Below are 18,115 nucleotides of genomic sequence, written 5' to 3'. Positions count from 1 at the left end.
ACAAAAAGTTAACGGAACTGCAGAAAAATAATACTAAGCAGAAGAAACTTTGGATGATTTTTCTTGAGGTGTACTGGTACATGTCAATACAAATACAGATCACCTGAAATATACAAGAAATTCCAAATACCATATTCAACCCGACATGTTGCTAAGACACTTAGAAAGCTTATTTTTGCAATAAATACTTAAGGCCAATTGTTATTCTTCTAAGTGTTCACCCTCCACCCCACCCCCAACTCATCAGAAATCATACTGTGATCTATGAACACATCGGATAAGTTTCAGACAGAATTATTTATACCTTGAAAAACATTTTGTAGTTTATCAACGTCATTAATAAAATAATAAAATTTACAAAGGTTTAAAATGACAGACTCCTCTTACCAAATTCACAAAGAAAAGGGTATGTTGGTAAATGAATGGTAAATGGTTATGTCAGTAAATTAATGGCAAATGGTACAAGTGTATGTTGGTAAATGAATAGCAAATGGATGAGTGTGCTGGTAACTGATTGGTAAATGTAAAAGGTCACTGAATGGTAATAGGGTATGTTGGTAAATGAATAGTAAATGGATAATGAGTGTTTTGGTAAATGAATGGCAAATGGTAAAAGGGCATATTGGTAACTGAATGGTAAATGTAAAAGGGAATATTGGTCACTGAATGGTAATAGGGTATGTTGGTAACTGAATGGCAAATGCAAAAGGGTATGTTGGTAACTGAATGGCGAATTGTAAAAGGGTATGTCCATAAAATAATAGTAAATGATAAATGGGTATTTTGGTAAATGAATGGTAAATGTTAAAAGGGTATGTTGGTAAATCAATGGCAAGTAGTAAAAGGGTATGTTGGTAAATGAATGATAATGGTAAATGGATGTGTTAGTAAATGGATGTGTTGGTAAATGAATGGTAAATGGGCATTTTGGTAAATTAATGGCAACTGGTATAAGGGTTTGTTGGTAAATGAATAGTGAATGTTAAATGGCTATGTTGGTAAATGAATGGTAAATGGCTATGTTGGTAAATGAATAGTGAATGTTAAATGGCTATGTTGGTAAATGAATGGCAAATGGTCAAAGGGTATGTTGGCAATATAATATTTCATTATGGCACAGTTATCAAGATCAGAATGATTTCTGCAGCAAACATCATGTACAACCAATCCAAGATTTCATAAGTCTTTTATACCTTCTCTGACTGTGTCATTTTCTTTCACATGGCTTATATTACTTTTATCAAAACTGTGAAACAATTTTTGTTATTCATTATTTGTTAATGGCATCAGTCATTACCATGTCAATGTACCTCCAGTCTCTCCCGCCATACATGATGGCAATACACAAAACTCAAAATAATGAATTCTTAATTTCAATCCACAAAACTCAATTACTGGATTCTTAATTCCAATACACAAAACTCAAAACATTGGATTCTTAATTTCAAGTACACAAAACTCAAATACTGGATTCTTAATTCCAGTACACAAAACTCAAATACTGGATTCTTAATTCCAATACACAAAACGCAATTACTGGATTATTAATTCCAATACACAAAACTCAAAACACTGGACTCTTAATTCCAAGTACACAAAACTCAAATACTGGATTCTTAATTCCAGTACACAAAACTCAATTACTGGATTCTTAATTCCAATACACCAAACTCAATTACTGGATTATTAATTATTCCAATACACAAAACTCAATTACTGGATTATTAATTCCAATACACAAAACTCAAACTATTGGATTCTTAGAGATTCTACAGCTCATTAATTTTGCATTAAATCTTTAAACTGGCAAAAAAAATTTAAAATAGTTCTTGCAAAACTTATTTCATAAAAATTAGTTACGAATGTCTTTTTTATGACAAAAATCAGCTTGCTCAGGGCAAGCTGGTTAGAAAATTAAACATAGCCATGGGAACCTGAACTTGTCATAAATATTATAATCCAATATGAATAATAAATATAAATATGGGATATCTTAAGGAAATTTATTTTTTGTCCAGACAGACTCATCTCATTGAGTACATCGACAACAATGAAAGCCAGAATGTTTGTAATTGATTTATTAATATTCACAACTGAAGGATTTATGAACATTTATATTATCCAGTAACTTAGGAATAATCGTATAGTCACCTTGAAACTGGTGACATGCATGAAAATATTTGACAAGCTGAGTTTTTGGATTGAGAACTCCTATTTTTTTTAATCCATTTATTTCTCTGCCATGCAATAAGTATGTATCGGTCTTCAGTAATTATCGCATACAAAACATGTAAACACCTACTGCGGGTACTATGTTTTTGGTCTGTTAATCACGCTTTAAATAAAATACCCCTGGTGGTTAATAGTTCAAGATGAGTGACTTTTAAACTGACACCTAATCACATTAAAATCTGTGACATACATCAAAAACAATCTTAGACAAGCCAATTGCTTTGAATCAGCAAGCTAACAATGTGCCCTAGGCTGAGTTAGGACTTTGAAGTTGGTGAATCCCATATAAGCACATATATTATAATTAAAGTGTAACCAACAAACTAAATTATCTAAAAATTATTCCTTATTTGTAAAAACTTGATTTAAATAGTAAATATTCACATTATCATGTCTGCACAAGAAAATGCAAGACTGAACATGGCACTGACAAGATGGAAGTGACATACAAAAGATGAAAATGCAAGACTGAACATGGGACTGACAACAAGATGGAAGTGACATACAAAAGATGAAAAAACCAGAAGAACACGCTACATATAAAAAAAGGATAAAGATACTTATACTGTGGTCGGAATGCAAGAACTAAAACTTTGTATAACATAAAACATTACAAATGGAACACGACCCCTTTCTCCTTCTCTCTAACAATTATTTGCACTTGCCTGTGGGCAAGTACCTTAAAAATCTGAGCTTGCTTCATGCCTATTTTTTGAGTTTGTTCCAGGAGTTGGGCAAGAGAATTCAATGTAAGATGCACGCTGTGCACTTAAAAAATTAAAATGTAAAATCACAAATAAGATACTATTAAACTTATAAAATTCTATATAAAAAAACTTTGAAACTACATAAAGATATAATAAGCTGAACTACACCATAATTCACTTGGTTATTTGAACACATGCAGCATAACTGTGCTAACATGGTTTGCTTTAATAACGTCTGAAAAGTGAAAATTCAAAAAATAAAGCTCCAAACAACTTTATATGATAATCTAAGAAATTCATCTACATAAGGATGCCTAAAAATGTTTAATAGTCATTATTTGTTTCCAAGAATACAAATGTGTGATTGTACATGCTGTTTTAGCAAAACTACATCTGATGAATTCAATATTGATAATAATATAGATATTGCTGGAGCACTTTTCAATATTGGGTCCTTTAGTGTTTTTGTAAACAATCTCTTCCCAAAATGATAATTAAATTTGTAAACATTATTTTTCGTATTTGACAAAAATAATAATTTTATCAGGTTTGAAAGAGTAAGAGAAAAACAAGTTAAAAAAACATGAAATTGTATAAAAAATACCAGATGAGCATCATGTTGCTGTTTACTGCCAATTACATGGTAGAAAATGCATTCCATTCAATAAAATTTAATAACACAAAATTAACATCCTTTCACAAAAAATATTCACAGAATACCATAGGACTTAATGAATAGGACTTCATGAAAAGTCATAAACATTTTTTACAAACAAAACCAATATGCAGGTAATAATTCACTCACAGATTTACTCTTCCAAAGTCTGGCCTGCTTCTCTTTTCTTTCCCTCTTTCTATCCTAAAATATATAATACATATAACTATATATATTTCTATCATAAGCAAAAGATTTTTATTAGCATGATATTAAACTCTGACCATTCAGCAGAACAAAAGTCCTTGCTGTTGGCATGACTTTGTCAGTAATGTAGACGTAGCCTCAGTGTTCACTATTGGTAACCAAAACCCAATTGCATCTAAAATTTTAAAAAAATATCTTGTAAAAAGCATAAACAGTACAAACATTAAAAAAGATATTATCCAAGAATTGAATTCACTCATGACTTTTATTTATAACAGAAAATGCCAAAGTTGTAGTATATTATTTTATATTAATGAAATAAGAAGACTACTTGACCATTGGTCACTGGTCATTGGTGCTTGTGATATTGACCAACTTAGTGAAGGACACCCTAGAGCAATATTAAGGCTTATAAGCAGCAAAAACAGTTGATATTGTGAAGGCAAGAAGCAATTACACATATTATTTGTTCTTCATTCTCCAGAGAAAGATAAGGGTGAACTAAAGAATATGGGAAGATTCTCAAGTAAGAAAACAAGATTATGACCTTTTAAAATTACATGACCAAAGGATTTCCTGCATGATTAAAAATAGTGATTATATTTTTTCTTCATCTCCAATCGCTTATTTTGTATGAGATTATAACCAATACATAGTAATAAACTGATAATATAAAAAACATTTCCCTTGAATATTTTAAGCAGTCAACATTAAATGACAATTATTTACTTATAAACTTAAACAAATGTGTTCAAGTTTAAAAAAAACATCAATATTTCATCATGTATCATTACATCAATAAAAACAAGTATGACAATGAATTACAAGAATAAAACTGTAGCAAAATAGTTTTTCTAAAGTATTAGCTGCAATAAAAACATTTGTCCTGTCTCTTGTCTTTAATGCCTCAATTAAATACTTAACCAATTTAACAATTATGTATGATTTCATAAGATTTAACATTTAGAAAACAAAATACATGCAAATTTAACTATTTTTTGTGTATTCAAGAAATCCAAACACATATCATTATCACACCTGCTTGAAAAATTTAATTTCTGCAATAAATATTTTTTAGTGTATTATATGCTTTAAACCTAGTCACAGCAGAATACATCCCCAATTCTATAATTTCCTTGTCCACTAAATAACGCTGTTCAGGACATGGTTATTTGAATAAACAAAGAAATTGTATCAAACTGTGCTGTCGTGTGACTCAGCAATAACTGTTAAAATTATATAATGCTGGAAGAATTTATATTTATTGTGTGACTCAGCAACAACTGTTAAAATTATATAATGCTGGAAGAATTTATATTTATTGTGTGACTCAGCAACAACTGTTAAAATTATATAATGCTGGAAGAATTTATATTTATTGTGTGACTCAGCAACAACTGTTAAAATTACATAATGATGGAAGAATTTATATTTATTGCAGAAATTAAAATTATATAATGCTGGAAGAATTTATAGTTATTTCAGAAATTAAAATTATATAATGCTGGAAGAATTTATATTTATTGCGGAAATTAAAATTATATAATGCTTGAAGAATTTATATTTTTTGTGAAAATTAATTAATACAGGAGCAGCTCTGGTCATTATCAAGCCTCCCCATCACAAGGATTTCCTACTAAGATCCTAATTCCCCATAAAAAAATTTTTAAATACTGCAGTCTACATTTTGTCTTCATTTTTACCATACTTGTTTTGCCTTTCCCTTTATTCTAATTTGGAAATGAATGCAGAACATTTCGATTCTCTTCTTTACCTTTTCTACCAATCATCCTCAATTTTGCCCAAGTTTTACATGCCCAAAAATCCTGTCACATTTAATTATGATTTTTATAGACAGACGGTGAAAAAACAAATTACAAAATACATAAAAAGTACACCAATTACAGCACATGTGTAATCAAAGCTCAGATTGATGTGGGTTTTGTCTGAATTTCAAGAAAGTAGATGTTTTGAGGCCACAGGCAAGAAAAGACTTTCTGCTGGGGTTGAACAAGTGATGAGTACCTGGAGATGCTTTAATTTTAAGACTGAATTTTTACTTCTTCATTCGGACATTCAACATTAGCACTATGTCCCAAGATCTCACAAAGTCTTACAGGATTAAAACATATGGAGGATTCTGATAATAAAACAATTAATTAAGAATTTTACAGGATTCGTCTAGTCATGATGCCTATAAATTAATTACATACTGCACGAATGGCCACAGTGAAGCAAAGGACATTAATATGTAGTGTGTAACAATTTTCAACCTTCATTACTTCATGAATCCCGTAGAATACGAAGTTTAATTCTCTTACTTATAAATATGTTCCAGGCATACAAAATATACCGCCTTTCAATTAATAATAGCAGTACTATAGTTTTACTATCATTTACAAATATTGTCAAAACAAAAGAAAGGTACATGAATACATAAATAGTTCCTTTCTAGTGTTATGAAGTAATTAATTATAATTTTCAGGATCACATGTGATTTTAACTAAACAATAGGCTTGTCACAAAAGCTTGGTAATTTTGTTTTTAATTATAATAAGATTAATCACCAAGAAACATCACAGTTATGTTCTTCAACCATTTCTAAGCACATACACAACATAGAGATGTTATGAGTTAAGTTAAATATCCCATCTGTCAAATTCTATAGTCAATACCCATGTAAGTCACTGTTGTGGGTTTAACACCATTTTTCAGCACACGATAGACTATATATAACTGGTGGAGGAGGAACCCAGGAAAACCCCTGTAAGGACCAACAACCCATGGAAACCTCCAGCAAGCTTTCTCATATCCCCACATCGGCTGAGCCAAGATTCAAATCCACACAGGCAAGATGGCAGTGATCAATAATGTTTAATGCTTTAGACCACTCAGAGAGAAAGTGAGACAGACAGAGAGTCCTTTCATCGTTGCTTCTTATTTTATGTCAAAAAGAAAAAAAACAAAAACAGTTTGTCTACATTTTGCATCAGAGGAATAACAGAACTGCCTGAGAAATGATAACCAGATGTCTGTATACAAATTTAATTATCAAGACTTTTTCAAATGGTGTTGCGCCACTATTGATAATAAGTATTTAAAAAATCACATTTCATAAAATTTATGCAAGTTTTGTCAAATTTACTGCATTACATGGATTTAATTTGTAAATGAAAATATGATAACTTAGAATTAGTTATACCTTTCATACATTATATCATATATACTCACTTATAAGTCGAGTCAAACTGCAAACAACAAAGATCCTGATCCGCTGTACCATAATGCACCTGCAGATTGGGGTCTATGTTGTTTGTTCTACTGAATACTCCAAACAAAACTGCATAGACCCAGATCTGCTGGTGCATTATGTGACAGCATATCTGGGTCTTTGAAGTGTGCAGTTGCACTCATCTTATAAGCAAATATATACATTATGTAATTATTTCTCACATCTGGACAGTGGTCTAAGTGGTTAGAGCATCAACCTCAGCTATAGGAGGTTGTGGGATGCAATCCCAGCTCAGCCATACCAAAGATTTATAATAAAAAAGTTATTTGAACTGCCCCACTTGGTGCTCAGCATTAAGAGGTTAGTGTTAGGACTAGTCGGCCTGGTGTCAGGATAATATGACTGGGTGAGATATGATGCCATATGTCTACAGCATGATGCCTCAGTGCTAGACATCACAATAAACTGCCACACTGCAGATATCATAGTGATGACAATTTTTTGTACAGCTACATTAAAAATCCAAAACCACACACACACACTCACATGTATGTAACCCCCCTCTGGAAAGGTCACTCCTCTTATAAGACCCCTTTCCAATTGCAATAGTAGCCTTATAAGAGAGAGTGTGTGTGTGTGATTTGGATTTTTAACGTAGCTTTAAATTTCAGTCATATAGCTACAATGTCTGCAGTGTGGAAGTTTATAGTGATGTCTAGCACTGGGGCATCATGCTGCAGACATGTAGCATCCTGTCCCACCCAGTCACATTATCCTGACACCAGGCCGACCAGTTCTAACACTATGTAAGAGAGGGTCCACTGTATGGATCCCATTTCATTAGGTGGCAGTCAAGTTAAATGCATCATGTACTTCATTGCAAAACATAACCCTCAAATGTGTTTCCTACCCCTATTTCAAGCAAAAATGAACAGAATCTCCAGGGGTTAACGAGTTTAAATTTAGTGCATATACATTTTAAGAAAATATAGTGAGCAAACTGAATTTTTGCAAAACTTTATATACACTAACATTATGGAAAGATCTTCGTCTTTCATCAATAAAAGATTAATACAATGTAAATGCTGATCACCAGCCAAGCTGATGGTTCCAAAGTTTCTAAGCAAGGTCAGAGAACATGAGCCACCATTTCATCAGCCCTTTTCTTTTTCTACTGACACAAACCATCGTCCAAGCAGACTGACCTGTAAAACATGTTTTGTCATTTGTGTTTGGTGTTTTCTCACTAATTACTGTAAACTCATTTATTTTCATAGGTATTAATTTGCATGGTTTTGCCACAAAAAAAAATTGTTTGGCAGTAATTTGTAGATTGGGGAAGAGTGATGCTGCTTCCACAGAAGGACCATTGTTTATTATGCCTTTAAATGTGTGGTTTACAGCTAATACAAAATCTAAAATTGGTACCATAAAAATCACAGTGAATTTCTCACTGTTGGCAGCAAACCACTTTCTTTACGTTTGATAATTCCTTGTCTTGGAATACTAAGATGTCATTGATTAGAAAGTGTAATCACCAAATACACACCATTTTTGAATCAACAGCAATAATAATTTTTGGACAATTGGTACTTAACAAAAATTGTACATAACTACTATGCCAACTTTACTAAAATTGTACATAACTACTATGCCAACTTTGCTAAAATTTTTACATAACTACTATGCCAACTTTATTAAAACTTTACATAACTACTATGCCAACTTTATTAAAACTTTACATAACTACTATGCCAACTTTGCTAACATTTTACATTACCATGCCAATTTTACTAAAATTTTACATAACTACTATGCTAACTTTACTAAAATTTTACATAACTACTGTGCCAACTTTACTAACATTTTACATAACTACTGTAGTAGGGACTTTTTATATGATTGAACTGATTTCCAATTTTCTAGTTTTGTACATAGTCATGTTGAATAGAATTGATATCTTCCAAAACAATACAAGCTGAATCTTTACAGCACACTCACCCCATGGCCTTGTAGACATTAATCATTTGGTTTAACAGGTCTAGCTCTATGGTCTATGTAAGTGAGAACAGACATTTGTGTTCATGCAAATTAATTAAAGGATTATTTACAGGACATAATTAATTATAGATTTTGAAAATGCTGACGATATTAGAGACAAGATAGTAGATTAAGTTTCTCTAATTAGCAAGAGTATCTTTTATATAGATTTTAAAGAAATAGATATTTTATACTTGAACTCTGATAATCTTTGCCAACCCTTACACATAAACTACATTTATTTAACATTTATATTTTGAGGAAGAGGTTGAAGGTGAGTCTGAGTCTGATCAGATATATTATAATCGTTTATATGTTAAATTCAAATCAACTTCTAGACAACTCATTAGTTAGATATCCAATGTTTAGTTTAATGTACGAAACACAGATCTATGTACCAGAAACAATCAAGCCAGTTATAGAAATATGATATCAGGATGTCTCCTGTGAAGTCTGCTAGGCTGATATATATACAGAGGCAGAAATGGTTAGAGGGAGCTTTTGAATTTAAATTAAATAAATATGTAACCTAGTTGTTTGTTTTTCTGCTCTACCAGCAAATTCCCCAATGTAGCTGTTGCCCACCCCACACAGCTATAACACTATTATGCCAACTTTACTAAAACTGTACATAACTACTATGCCAAAACCAAAGATCTGCTAAAACTGAATGACACTAATATAATGTGATTGCAGTTCGTCAAAATTTAGTTTTGAAATATGTTTTCAGATGATTAGTATGTAAGCAAAAACAAAGTTATGACTTACGATGAAGCTGACTACACAGCTTGCTGGTATCCATAGGAAAAGGGAGATCACTATCACAGTTCCTACAATGTTACTCTTCATGAAAGCCACTGAAATAGGAGATGAAACACTTAAATTGCAGTTATCTTCAAATTCAACTAATGCTAGAGTAACTGTGTGCAATAAGCGTAATTAAAACCACATATCTACCACAATGCAACCCTATCATGTTATGGAGATGAATCAATAGTAAAAATAAAAAGTGCATATCTCATCTGAAAATAGTCCCCAGTACAATGATTTGTAAACATGCATAACTCCTAATGAAGTCCATAATACCTCATGGTATAACAATGGTACCAAAGTTTTCCACCAACAGAGTGCTTTACAGAGTGTACAGCAATGGTACCAAAGTTTTCCACCAACAGAGTGCTTTACAGAGTGTATAGCAATGGTACCAAAGTTTTCCACCAACAGAGTGCTTTACAGAGTGTATAGCAATGGTATCAAAGTTTTCCTCCAACAGAGTGCTTTACAGAGTGTATAGCAATGGTACCAAAGTTTTCCACCAACAGTGCTTTACAGAGTGTATAGCAATGGTATCAAAGTTTTCCACCAACAGAGTGCTTTACAGAGTGTATAGCAATGGTATCAAAGTTTTCCACCAACAGAGTGCTTTACAGAGTGTATAGTAATGGTACCAAAGTTTTCCACCAATAGAGTGCTTTACAGAGTGTATAGCAATGGTATCGAAGTTTTCCACCAACAGAGTGCTTTACAGAGTGTATAGCAAATGGTACCGAAGTTTTCCACCAACAGAGTGCTTTACAGAGTGTATAGCAATGGTATCAAAGTTTTCCACCAACAGAGTGCTTTACTCTAGAGTCAGCAATGGTATCAAAGTTTTCCACCAACAGAGTGCTTTACTCTAGAGTCAGCAATGGTACCAAAGTTTTCCACCAACATTTTTTGGAGTGCTTTACTTTAGAGTCACTAAATCTCAAAGCAATCACAAAAAACTGTACGAGTGGAAACATTCACAAAATTCAGTCAGACACTGTACCTATGTTTAAGACAAATGTTTTTCATACACTGCATCCTTATGCAAGTCATAAAATACTGCCATACACTGCATCTATTTGAAAGCAGGGTTGCATCTAGGATTTGATAAATGTGGGTACTTGCCCCCACTGAATCTGAAAAAGGGGGACCAATGTAGCCATAAGGGGGGGGGGGAAGGCTTTCCAATATGGTGAAAAAGAAACTCAATGTATGCAAAAAGAGCAACAGCAAGTATAATAAGTCCATTAAATGCATATCATGTCTTCGGTATATTATAGTATAACACTTAAAACTGACATCAAAGTCTTATGTTTTCTAATAACAATATTCTATCTACACACTAACCATTAAAGAATCAAACCACAGACTGCAAATAGTGTTACTCCTCTGGCAAAGCTTAAAAAAACAAGTGTCATGTACTTCCTGTGTGTCACATGCTCAATTCTGATTGGTTACAAATTCATATTAAGAAAGATCAGAGGAACACATTTTCCTTCACGGATGACAAAAAATAATTATTAAGGAAAAGTTAAAAGCTCAAAATGAATTAGGGAAAGTATATATACAGTTTCTATAACAGTTAACTCTTAACTGGATCATATACATCTGCATCCAGACAGATTGTAATTGTGACTGCATTATTCTGTAAATATGATCACTATTTCCTAAATAGCCTCATGTCCTTCCTCATCCTCCACTCTACCAAGCCTTTTTAACTTGATGTCTCTCAGAGGAGGTCCTTCAATTGAAATCATCTTCTGAGGAGGTCCTTCAATTGAAATCATCTTCTGAGAATATAGTACACCATAAAATGTCAGCCATCTTATTTCATGCACCTCTCTGACTTTCAGACTGTCCAGAATTTTCTGGATTTCCTTCAATTCAGCTGTTCTGTTGGCCGATTTATTAAAAAAATTAGTACAGGTCTTTAACTGTGCCTTGAAAGGTTTCCTTGAGGTACAGAATGTTTTTCGATGAATGAGAGGTAAACAAATTCAATCTATGAACCATACAATGAATGCTGATCAAGTGAGGGCTTTTTTCCTTGAACTGTGTTGCTATACCACTTGCAAACTGTTATCACTGATGCCACATCACTGCCAAAACCAACGACTATTTCAAGAGAAATCTCCTTCTTTTCCAAGAACTGTACAACTTCTTTGAAATGAACTTCAGCAGCGTGTGATTGGCCTTCCATTGACACATTACCAAGAAAATGAGTTGTAGAAACAAACATGGTTGGTTCATTGATTCTGGCATAAATGACCAGCTTCTTGGTATTTTAAATGTCTGTACTCTCATCAGTTAAGATGCTAATGAATGGACTACATTGTACTTTCTGCATTAACTCAGATTCTATTATTGTTGTTATGCAATCCTGGAAAAAAATAAAGCTTGGTGATAAATCAGAGTATAAAAGTATTTTATTATCATAATTATTATTATTATTTTATTAAAGTATCTGAGAAATGTAAAACAAAAATATTTTTACAAAAACCCAAAGTAAAATGACCAAAATCAGATGCAAATTGTGCAAGAACCTTAACATAATATCATGGAGTGTCTAAGGATGTTGCCTTGTGATAATTCGGTTCTTTTAAGAAAACCTATCAAGGTGATTGAATGCTAAAATAATGTCACCACAGTCTCTCTCTCTCTCTGTTAATTAAAATCATTAAATAATAGTAATGAAGGAAGTGATTATGCCTGTCTGTATATGACGATTTAAAAACCAAAAACGTTGCTATTATATACATCACTGATGGGTCCCTACATATGCACAGTTGTGATATAAGCAGATTAGGGTCAATGTCATTTTCTGCAATGATCATCAGAGCAAATAATAATAACTTATTTACTAAAGCATTATATAAGTTTTAAGCGGTGGGATTTGTCTGACTACTGTACAGTATCATGATGACGACAGCATCTCCTTCATGCTCAGGAAATTATTCAAACAGCGACTGTATCATTATTTCAAACACATGAAAAAAACTCCTTACAGTGATAATGAAATGTGACCTGTCTAGACAGGAAAGAATTTCATGACAAAAGAAACAGGTACTAATAATCCAGACTGATTAAAAAAGAAAAACTTTATCCACCATTAAACGTTGACAGGAAGTTATGACGACTAGCTACCGAATGCAATTTCACTGGCCACTCACGACATACTTGGTTCTATTCTTAATAACATAGGGATTCCTCAAGATATGCACTGATCGGAACCTAACTTATCATGTTTTGGTTGCTTGTTAAAATACACTATTTTTTCCATCTAAATTTCAATAGAAAAAATGTAAATAAAATAAAACAACTTACCTGAAATTCCTCAACAGAAGCTTTGACAAATATGCTGTGTTTCCTCCTACTCTCATGTTGCTAACACCAACACCCAGAAAGTCAACAAAATACAACAGTGAACCATATTTTAGAAAAGCAATATTCTCCTTTGCCAAGTAATAGGCAACTGACATAGCATGAATAATTGATTTCTTGCTGATAGCTGCCATGCATGTAGTTTTAAGATTTTCACTTAGTTTCAAATCCTGAATCGCCTGTTTGTGAGCTGGTAATTCAACATATCTGTCAAGGGTTGATGTTCTGAAATGAGCATTTCCAAGTGTGAAAGAACTTTTTTTGCCCGTTTTTACACACCATCTGCAAAGCATCTCATTTTTTTCATTCATTTCAAGCCATGGTCAATTTCGTTTCCAGTCTGAATTGAAAGAGTACTTTTTTTCTTGGCGTTAGTTGGACACTTAGATTGATCGCAGCCATCATTAAGCACATCACTATCGTTGTCCGTTACGCGATTAGCTTGAGGATGTGTTTGTTTGCTGTCATTGTGCCTATTGCCAGAAACTTCTGCATCCTGACTGTTATAAGAAGTGTTACTGCTAAAATAATGAAAAAGTGTCTGCATTTCAACTGATTTTGTAATTTAACACACTGTCCCGCCAAGCCAGTCTCTGTATCAAATGTGCTCTTCTGAGATTTGTTATTAACCAATCACAATTCAGAACATGACACACAGAAATACACAATGTATTTACAACTGTACAACATATTTGCCGAGGGTGACAACTGGGAATTTTACAGCAAAAAATAAAATAAAAAATAAAATAACGCACTCTTCACAAAAAAATGTGCACAATTCTAACAAGATTGCGTAATACACTACATCAAACCAAAAAACAAAAGGAGCAATAACTATAAATAAATTGTCGAAGCAAAGTGACTGCTTAATATGCATATCTTCATATGAAGACCATATTTACCAACCTTCATGGCAAGCTCCTTTTGCACGATTATAACCAAATTATATCCAAATATCAAGACATGTTTTATTTCATTCCTTCTCTTTATTTTGTAACATAGAATTCATAAACAAAAATTTCATATTTAGAGAAAGTATTTCAGCAATTACCTTTGATGAGCATTATCTACTGAAAAGATTCTGTATTTTTTAAAGTGTTACACACATGTACTGGTCAAGCTATATCAAGGGAGGTAACAACTCTAATAAATTCCTCTCAGGAATAGAATGAGTTGTGTCCCTTAATATCTGCCTACTAGTCTGTCCTGTTTATCACATTAACCCCTGGAGCTTTTTGTCATTTTGGCCTGAAAATCGAGTAGGAAACACATTTTGAAAGCAATTTCTGAATAGACTTGAAAACACCAAATCCCCAGTCATCTTTCAATAACATACTGCCTAGTTGTGTTAGAAACATTGATTTTCATAGGCTATTTGACTCACGCATGAGCAGAAGGGTAAAAGTTAGAGTTCTTTCTGGGTGTTTTTGCTAAACGGAGCTATTATTTTTGTATGGAGACCACCCTTTATTCCAAATGCCCATCTTATCCTACTTTTTGCAAAGGCTCATCTGTCTGTTTGCAGTTCATACCGGTTTGCCTTAGAGCTGAGACCAAAAAGTCTAAAATCCGGACACAAAATCAGATCCAACCACGGGTGAATTTTGGGTTAAAAAAAGATGGGTCCAAAAAATGAGTTTTTTTATATCTGTATTTTGTAGTGCAACTAGATATTCCAGATTATTTAGTATCATTGTAGAGCTACATCTGTCTACCTTTCTATAATACCACCCACTTTAGTGTATCATGCATCACCATGACGTTACAGAGCTCGGCAGTAGGCTACTACCTCCTGCCCCATTAAGTCGTCACTAGGGGTTAATGTGTTAAAAGGCCAGAAAGATAAATATATTATGTACTTTATTATCAGAATTACAACTATATTTAGTGACAGGTAGTAGACACTGTGATATAGCCTTTGTGGACTCAAATCCCTCCAAGACAAAAGCCACAAGACTTGTTGTGCTACTGCAATTGTTCCCAGCCACTACCCCCCCCCCCTTTGGATATCCTCAGCGATCCCTACCATACCCTGCAAAAAGCATTATTCAGCATTAGTGCAACCTCTGTAATCCCCTCCCAGGGGTGGTACTGCCCATTTGTAAACCACTGTGCTATTGAGATTGTATCATACACATACACCAAATTAAGCTACAAGACAAAAAGGGTAATAACTCTAACAGAATTGCAGGAGCAAAGTGCTATGCACACGATGACCATTATATTTACCAAATGTTAAGTCATCCATCAAAAACTGCAGGAATAATTTGTACTCTGATAATCTTGGAAAAATTTATATCTCTAACTCTGTCAGGATAAAGACAGTACAAGAAAAAAATATTCAGAATTATAACACTATGTCTTTATCCGACTGAGTTAGAGATATAAATTTTGTCTTTTCCAACAAAACAATTATCAGTGCAAATGATGATGCACATAAACACTTTGTAACCACTCTAATGTCTTTCAAAAGATCATTTTATTTGGTTCTGCTGGTAGAGAGAATGAAGTGAGAAACCTCATTAGACAATTTCAGTCAGATAGAATCACTTTGATTTATTAATTTGTGCAATTTTATGCAAACAGGTCATCAACATATTTGCAGATCATCTCTCACGATGATGTTTGTTTGCATGAAGTACAAATGGCTCTCATTCATCACACTACTCAATAGGCAGCTGTAGGCATGACACAGTGTGACTCATCTGTTTCTGTCAAACTCTCTAATGCATAATGTACACCACATATAAAGGACCTAATTAACAACTATATGGGCCACAAGGTGTGCAAAGTTTCCACAGATTATTATTATTGTACTGTGTCATGGGGATGTGTCGTTTGAGTGGGCCATCAGAACATTTTGTTTGCACCTTTGAGACCATAATGCATCTTAGACTGAACTATGCTGATGCATGCCACAAGATATACAAGGCAAAATAGTAACTAATACTAGAAAATGGGAAGGCAGTAACTAGTCCAAGTAAATGGTAAAATAGCAACTAGTACTAGAAAATGGCAAAATACTAACTAGTATTAAGTTATTGGCAAAATAACAACTAGTACTAGAAAACGGCAATTGGAAATTAGTACTAGAAAGTAGTAAAAATAGTAACTAGTAATAGTAAATTTAGAAACAGTAACTAGTATTAGTAAATTTCAAGACAGTAACTAGCATTAGTAAATTTCAAAACAGTACCTACCACTAATAAATTTTAAAACAGTACCTGATACTATCAAATTTCAATTAGTAACTAGTACTAGTAAATTTTAAAACAGTAAATAGTACTAGTAAATGTCAAAATAGTAACTAGTACTAGTAAAGGGCCAAATAGTAACTAGTACTAGTACATTTCAAAATAATAACTAGTCTTATTAATGACCCAATAGTAGCTACTTACTAGTTAATTTCAAAATAGTAACTAGTACTAGTAAATGTCAAAATAGTAACTAGTACTAATACATTTCAAAATAGTAACACTAGTAAATGACCAAATAGTAACTGGTACTAGTACATTTTAAAATAGTAACTAGTACTAGTAAATGACCAAATAGTACCTAATATTAGTAAATTTCAAAATAGTAACTAGTACTAGTACATTCAAAACACTAACTAATACTCTTATTAGTCACCCATGGACAGCAAAGCTGCTTAATGTATCAAGAACATAAAGACAAAAGTCACCATTCATAACCTACCAACTTGATCAATGGTGATACTCTCAATGATATCAAAAAGTCGCTGCACCATATCTTGTACTTGCTTCACACATACACCCTGGAATATAGATTAACTTATGGATTCAAAATCAAATTCATTATATAAGAACTAAATCAAGCGAAAGGTATAAAGATTGCAATGTTTTAGAGAACTGTAAATAAAATTCATTAATTCTAAATGATGTAAACAAAATAAATGTTTTTAACAATTGTGAATGAACCAAATGTTTTGCAGTAATTTGTAAAACTGTGACAAATACACCTCTGTCAAAGGATGCAATATGCAAGAGTATAGAGCTTAGAGGGAATCCCTGTATTTGTAACAAAAATGTTTCAGTCCAAAATTAAAGAATTAACTGACACAATGTGCAAAATGATCCAAATGGTACAAAAAAATCTATATATGGATAAGCAAAATGCTTGCTGAAACAAATTTCCCTAGGTCAAGTTATTTATGAGAAAATGTGCTAACAAGGATTCTACCAAAACATATCTTAGTAATCAACAGTTACAAAGATCATGTCTACTTTCACAAAGAATCCATTTGCCACTGGAAATGTTATCATGTAAAATAAATTCAAACTAAACTGATCTTAGTCCCTTTATTAACTAAACAGTTTTTAAAAATCTTTTGTCTTTAAATCAAAAACTTGTAATAATTTCAAAATATGAGCTTTTAATTGTCACTACATGGACAGTATGATACTCAGATATTGTGAAACCACATACGTGTACACAATGACCAACATACCTACCTACTCTGATCGCTATGATAGTACTAGTAAATGGCAAAATAGTAAGTAATACTAGTAAACAGCAAACTAGTAACTAGTACAAATAAATGGCAATTAATACTAAGAAATGGCAAAGCAGTCGCTAGTACTAAGAAAAGTCACACCATATGCTCACCTGGTATTTTGGTCAATTAAGCTTAAAGATGGAACAAGATGGCCAACTTACATGTGAACATGTGCCCTGAAAGCATGGCCTTCCATCAGGTAAATGGACATTGTACGATTTACATTCTATCCCTTCCTCATCACTGGCTGGACGACAACACCGATGGCAAGCAGAACCACTCTCTGCAAACAGAAATTAACCATCCTGCTAAAGATATCTTTTTACTTGACATTTTAT

General features: G+C 32.9%; 1 protein-coding gene across 1 annotated transcript in view; it reads right to left on the bottom strand.

Annotated features, from left to right (window-relative positions):
• LOC149790755 (ADAM 17-like protease) overlaps positions 1–18,115 on the bottom strand; it is a 100,036-nt gene that overhangs the window by 13,794 nt on the left and 68,127 nt on the right. Inside the window, exons 18-21 of the mRNA XM_089973260.1 lie at positions 17,939–18,060; positions 16,958–17,036; positions 9,842–9,930; positions 3,745–3,798 (exon numbers count right to left, since the gene is read on the bottom strand). Coding sequence (XP_089829386.1) covers positions 3,745–3,798; positions 9,842–9,930; positions 16,958–17,036; positions 17,939–18,060 — 344 coding nt within the window. The remainder of the gene's footprint in view (positions 1–3,744; positions 3,799–9,841; positions 9,931–16,957; positions 17,037–17,938; positions 18,061–18,115) is intronic.

The sequence above is a fragment of the Sinohyriopsis cumingii genome, chromosome 10, assembly GCF_028554795.1.
Source record: "Sinohyriopsis cumingii isolate HCF-2022 chromosome 10, ASM2855479v2, whole genome shotgun sequence".
Lineage (NCBI taxonomy): Eukaryota > Metazoa > Mollusca > Bivalvia > Unionida > Unionidae > Sinohyriopsis > Sinohyriopsis cumingii.
The sequence above is the reverse complement of the archived record's forward strand: the minus strand, read 5'-3'. Positions and strand labels throughout refer to the sequence as shown.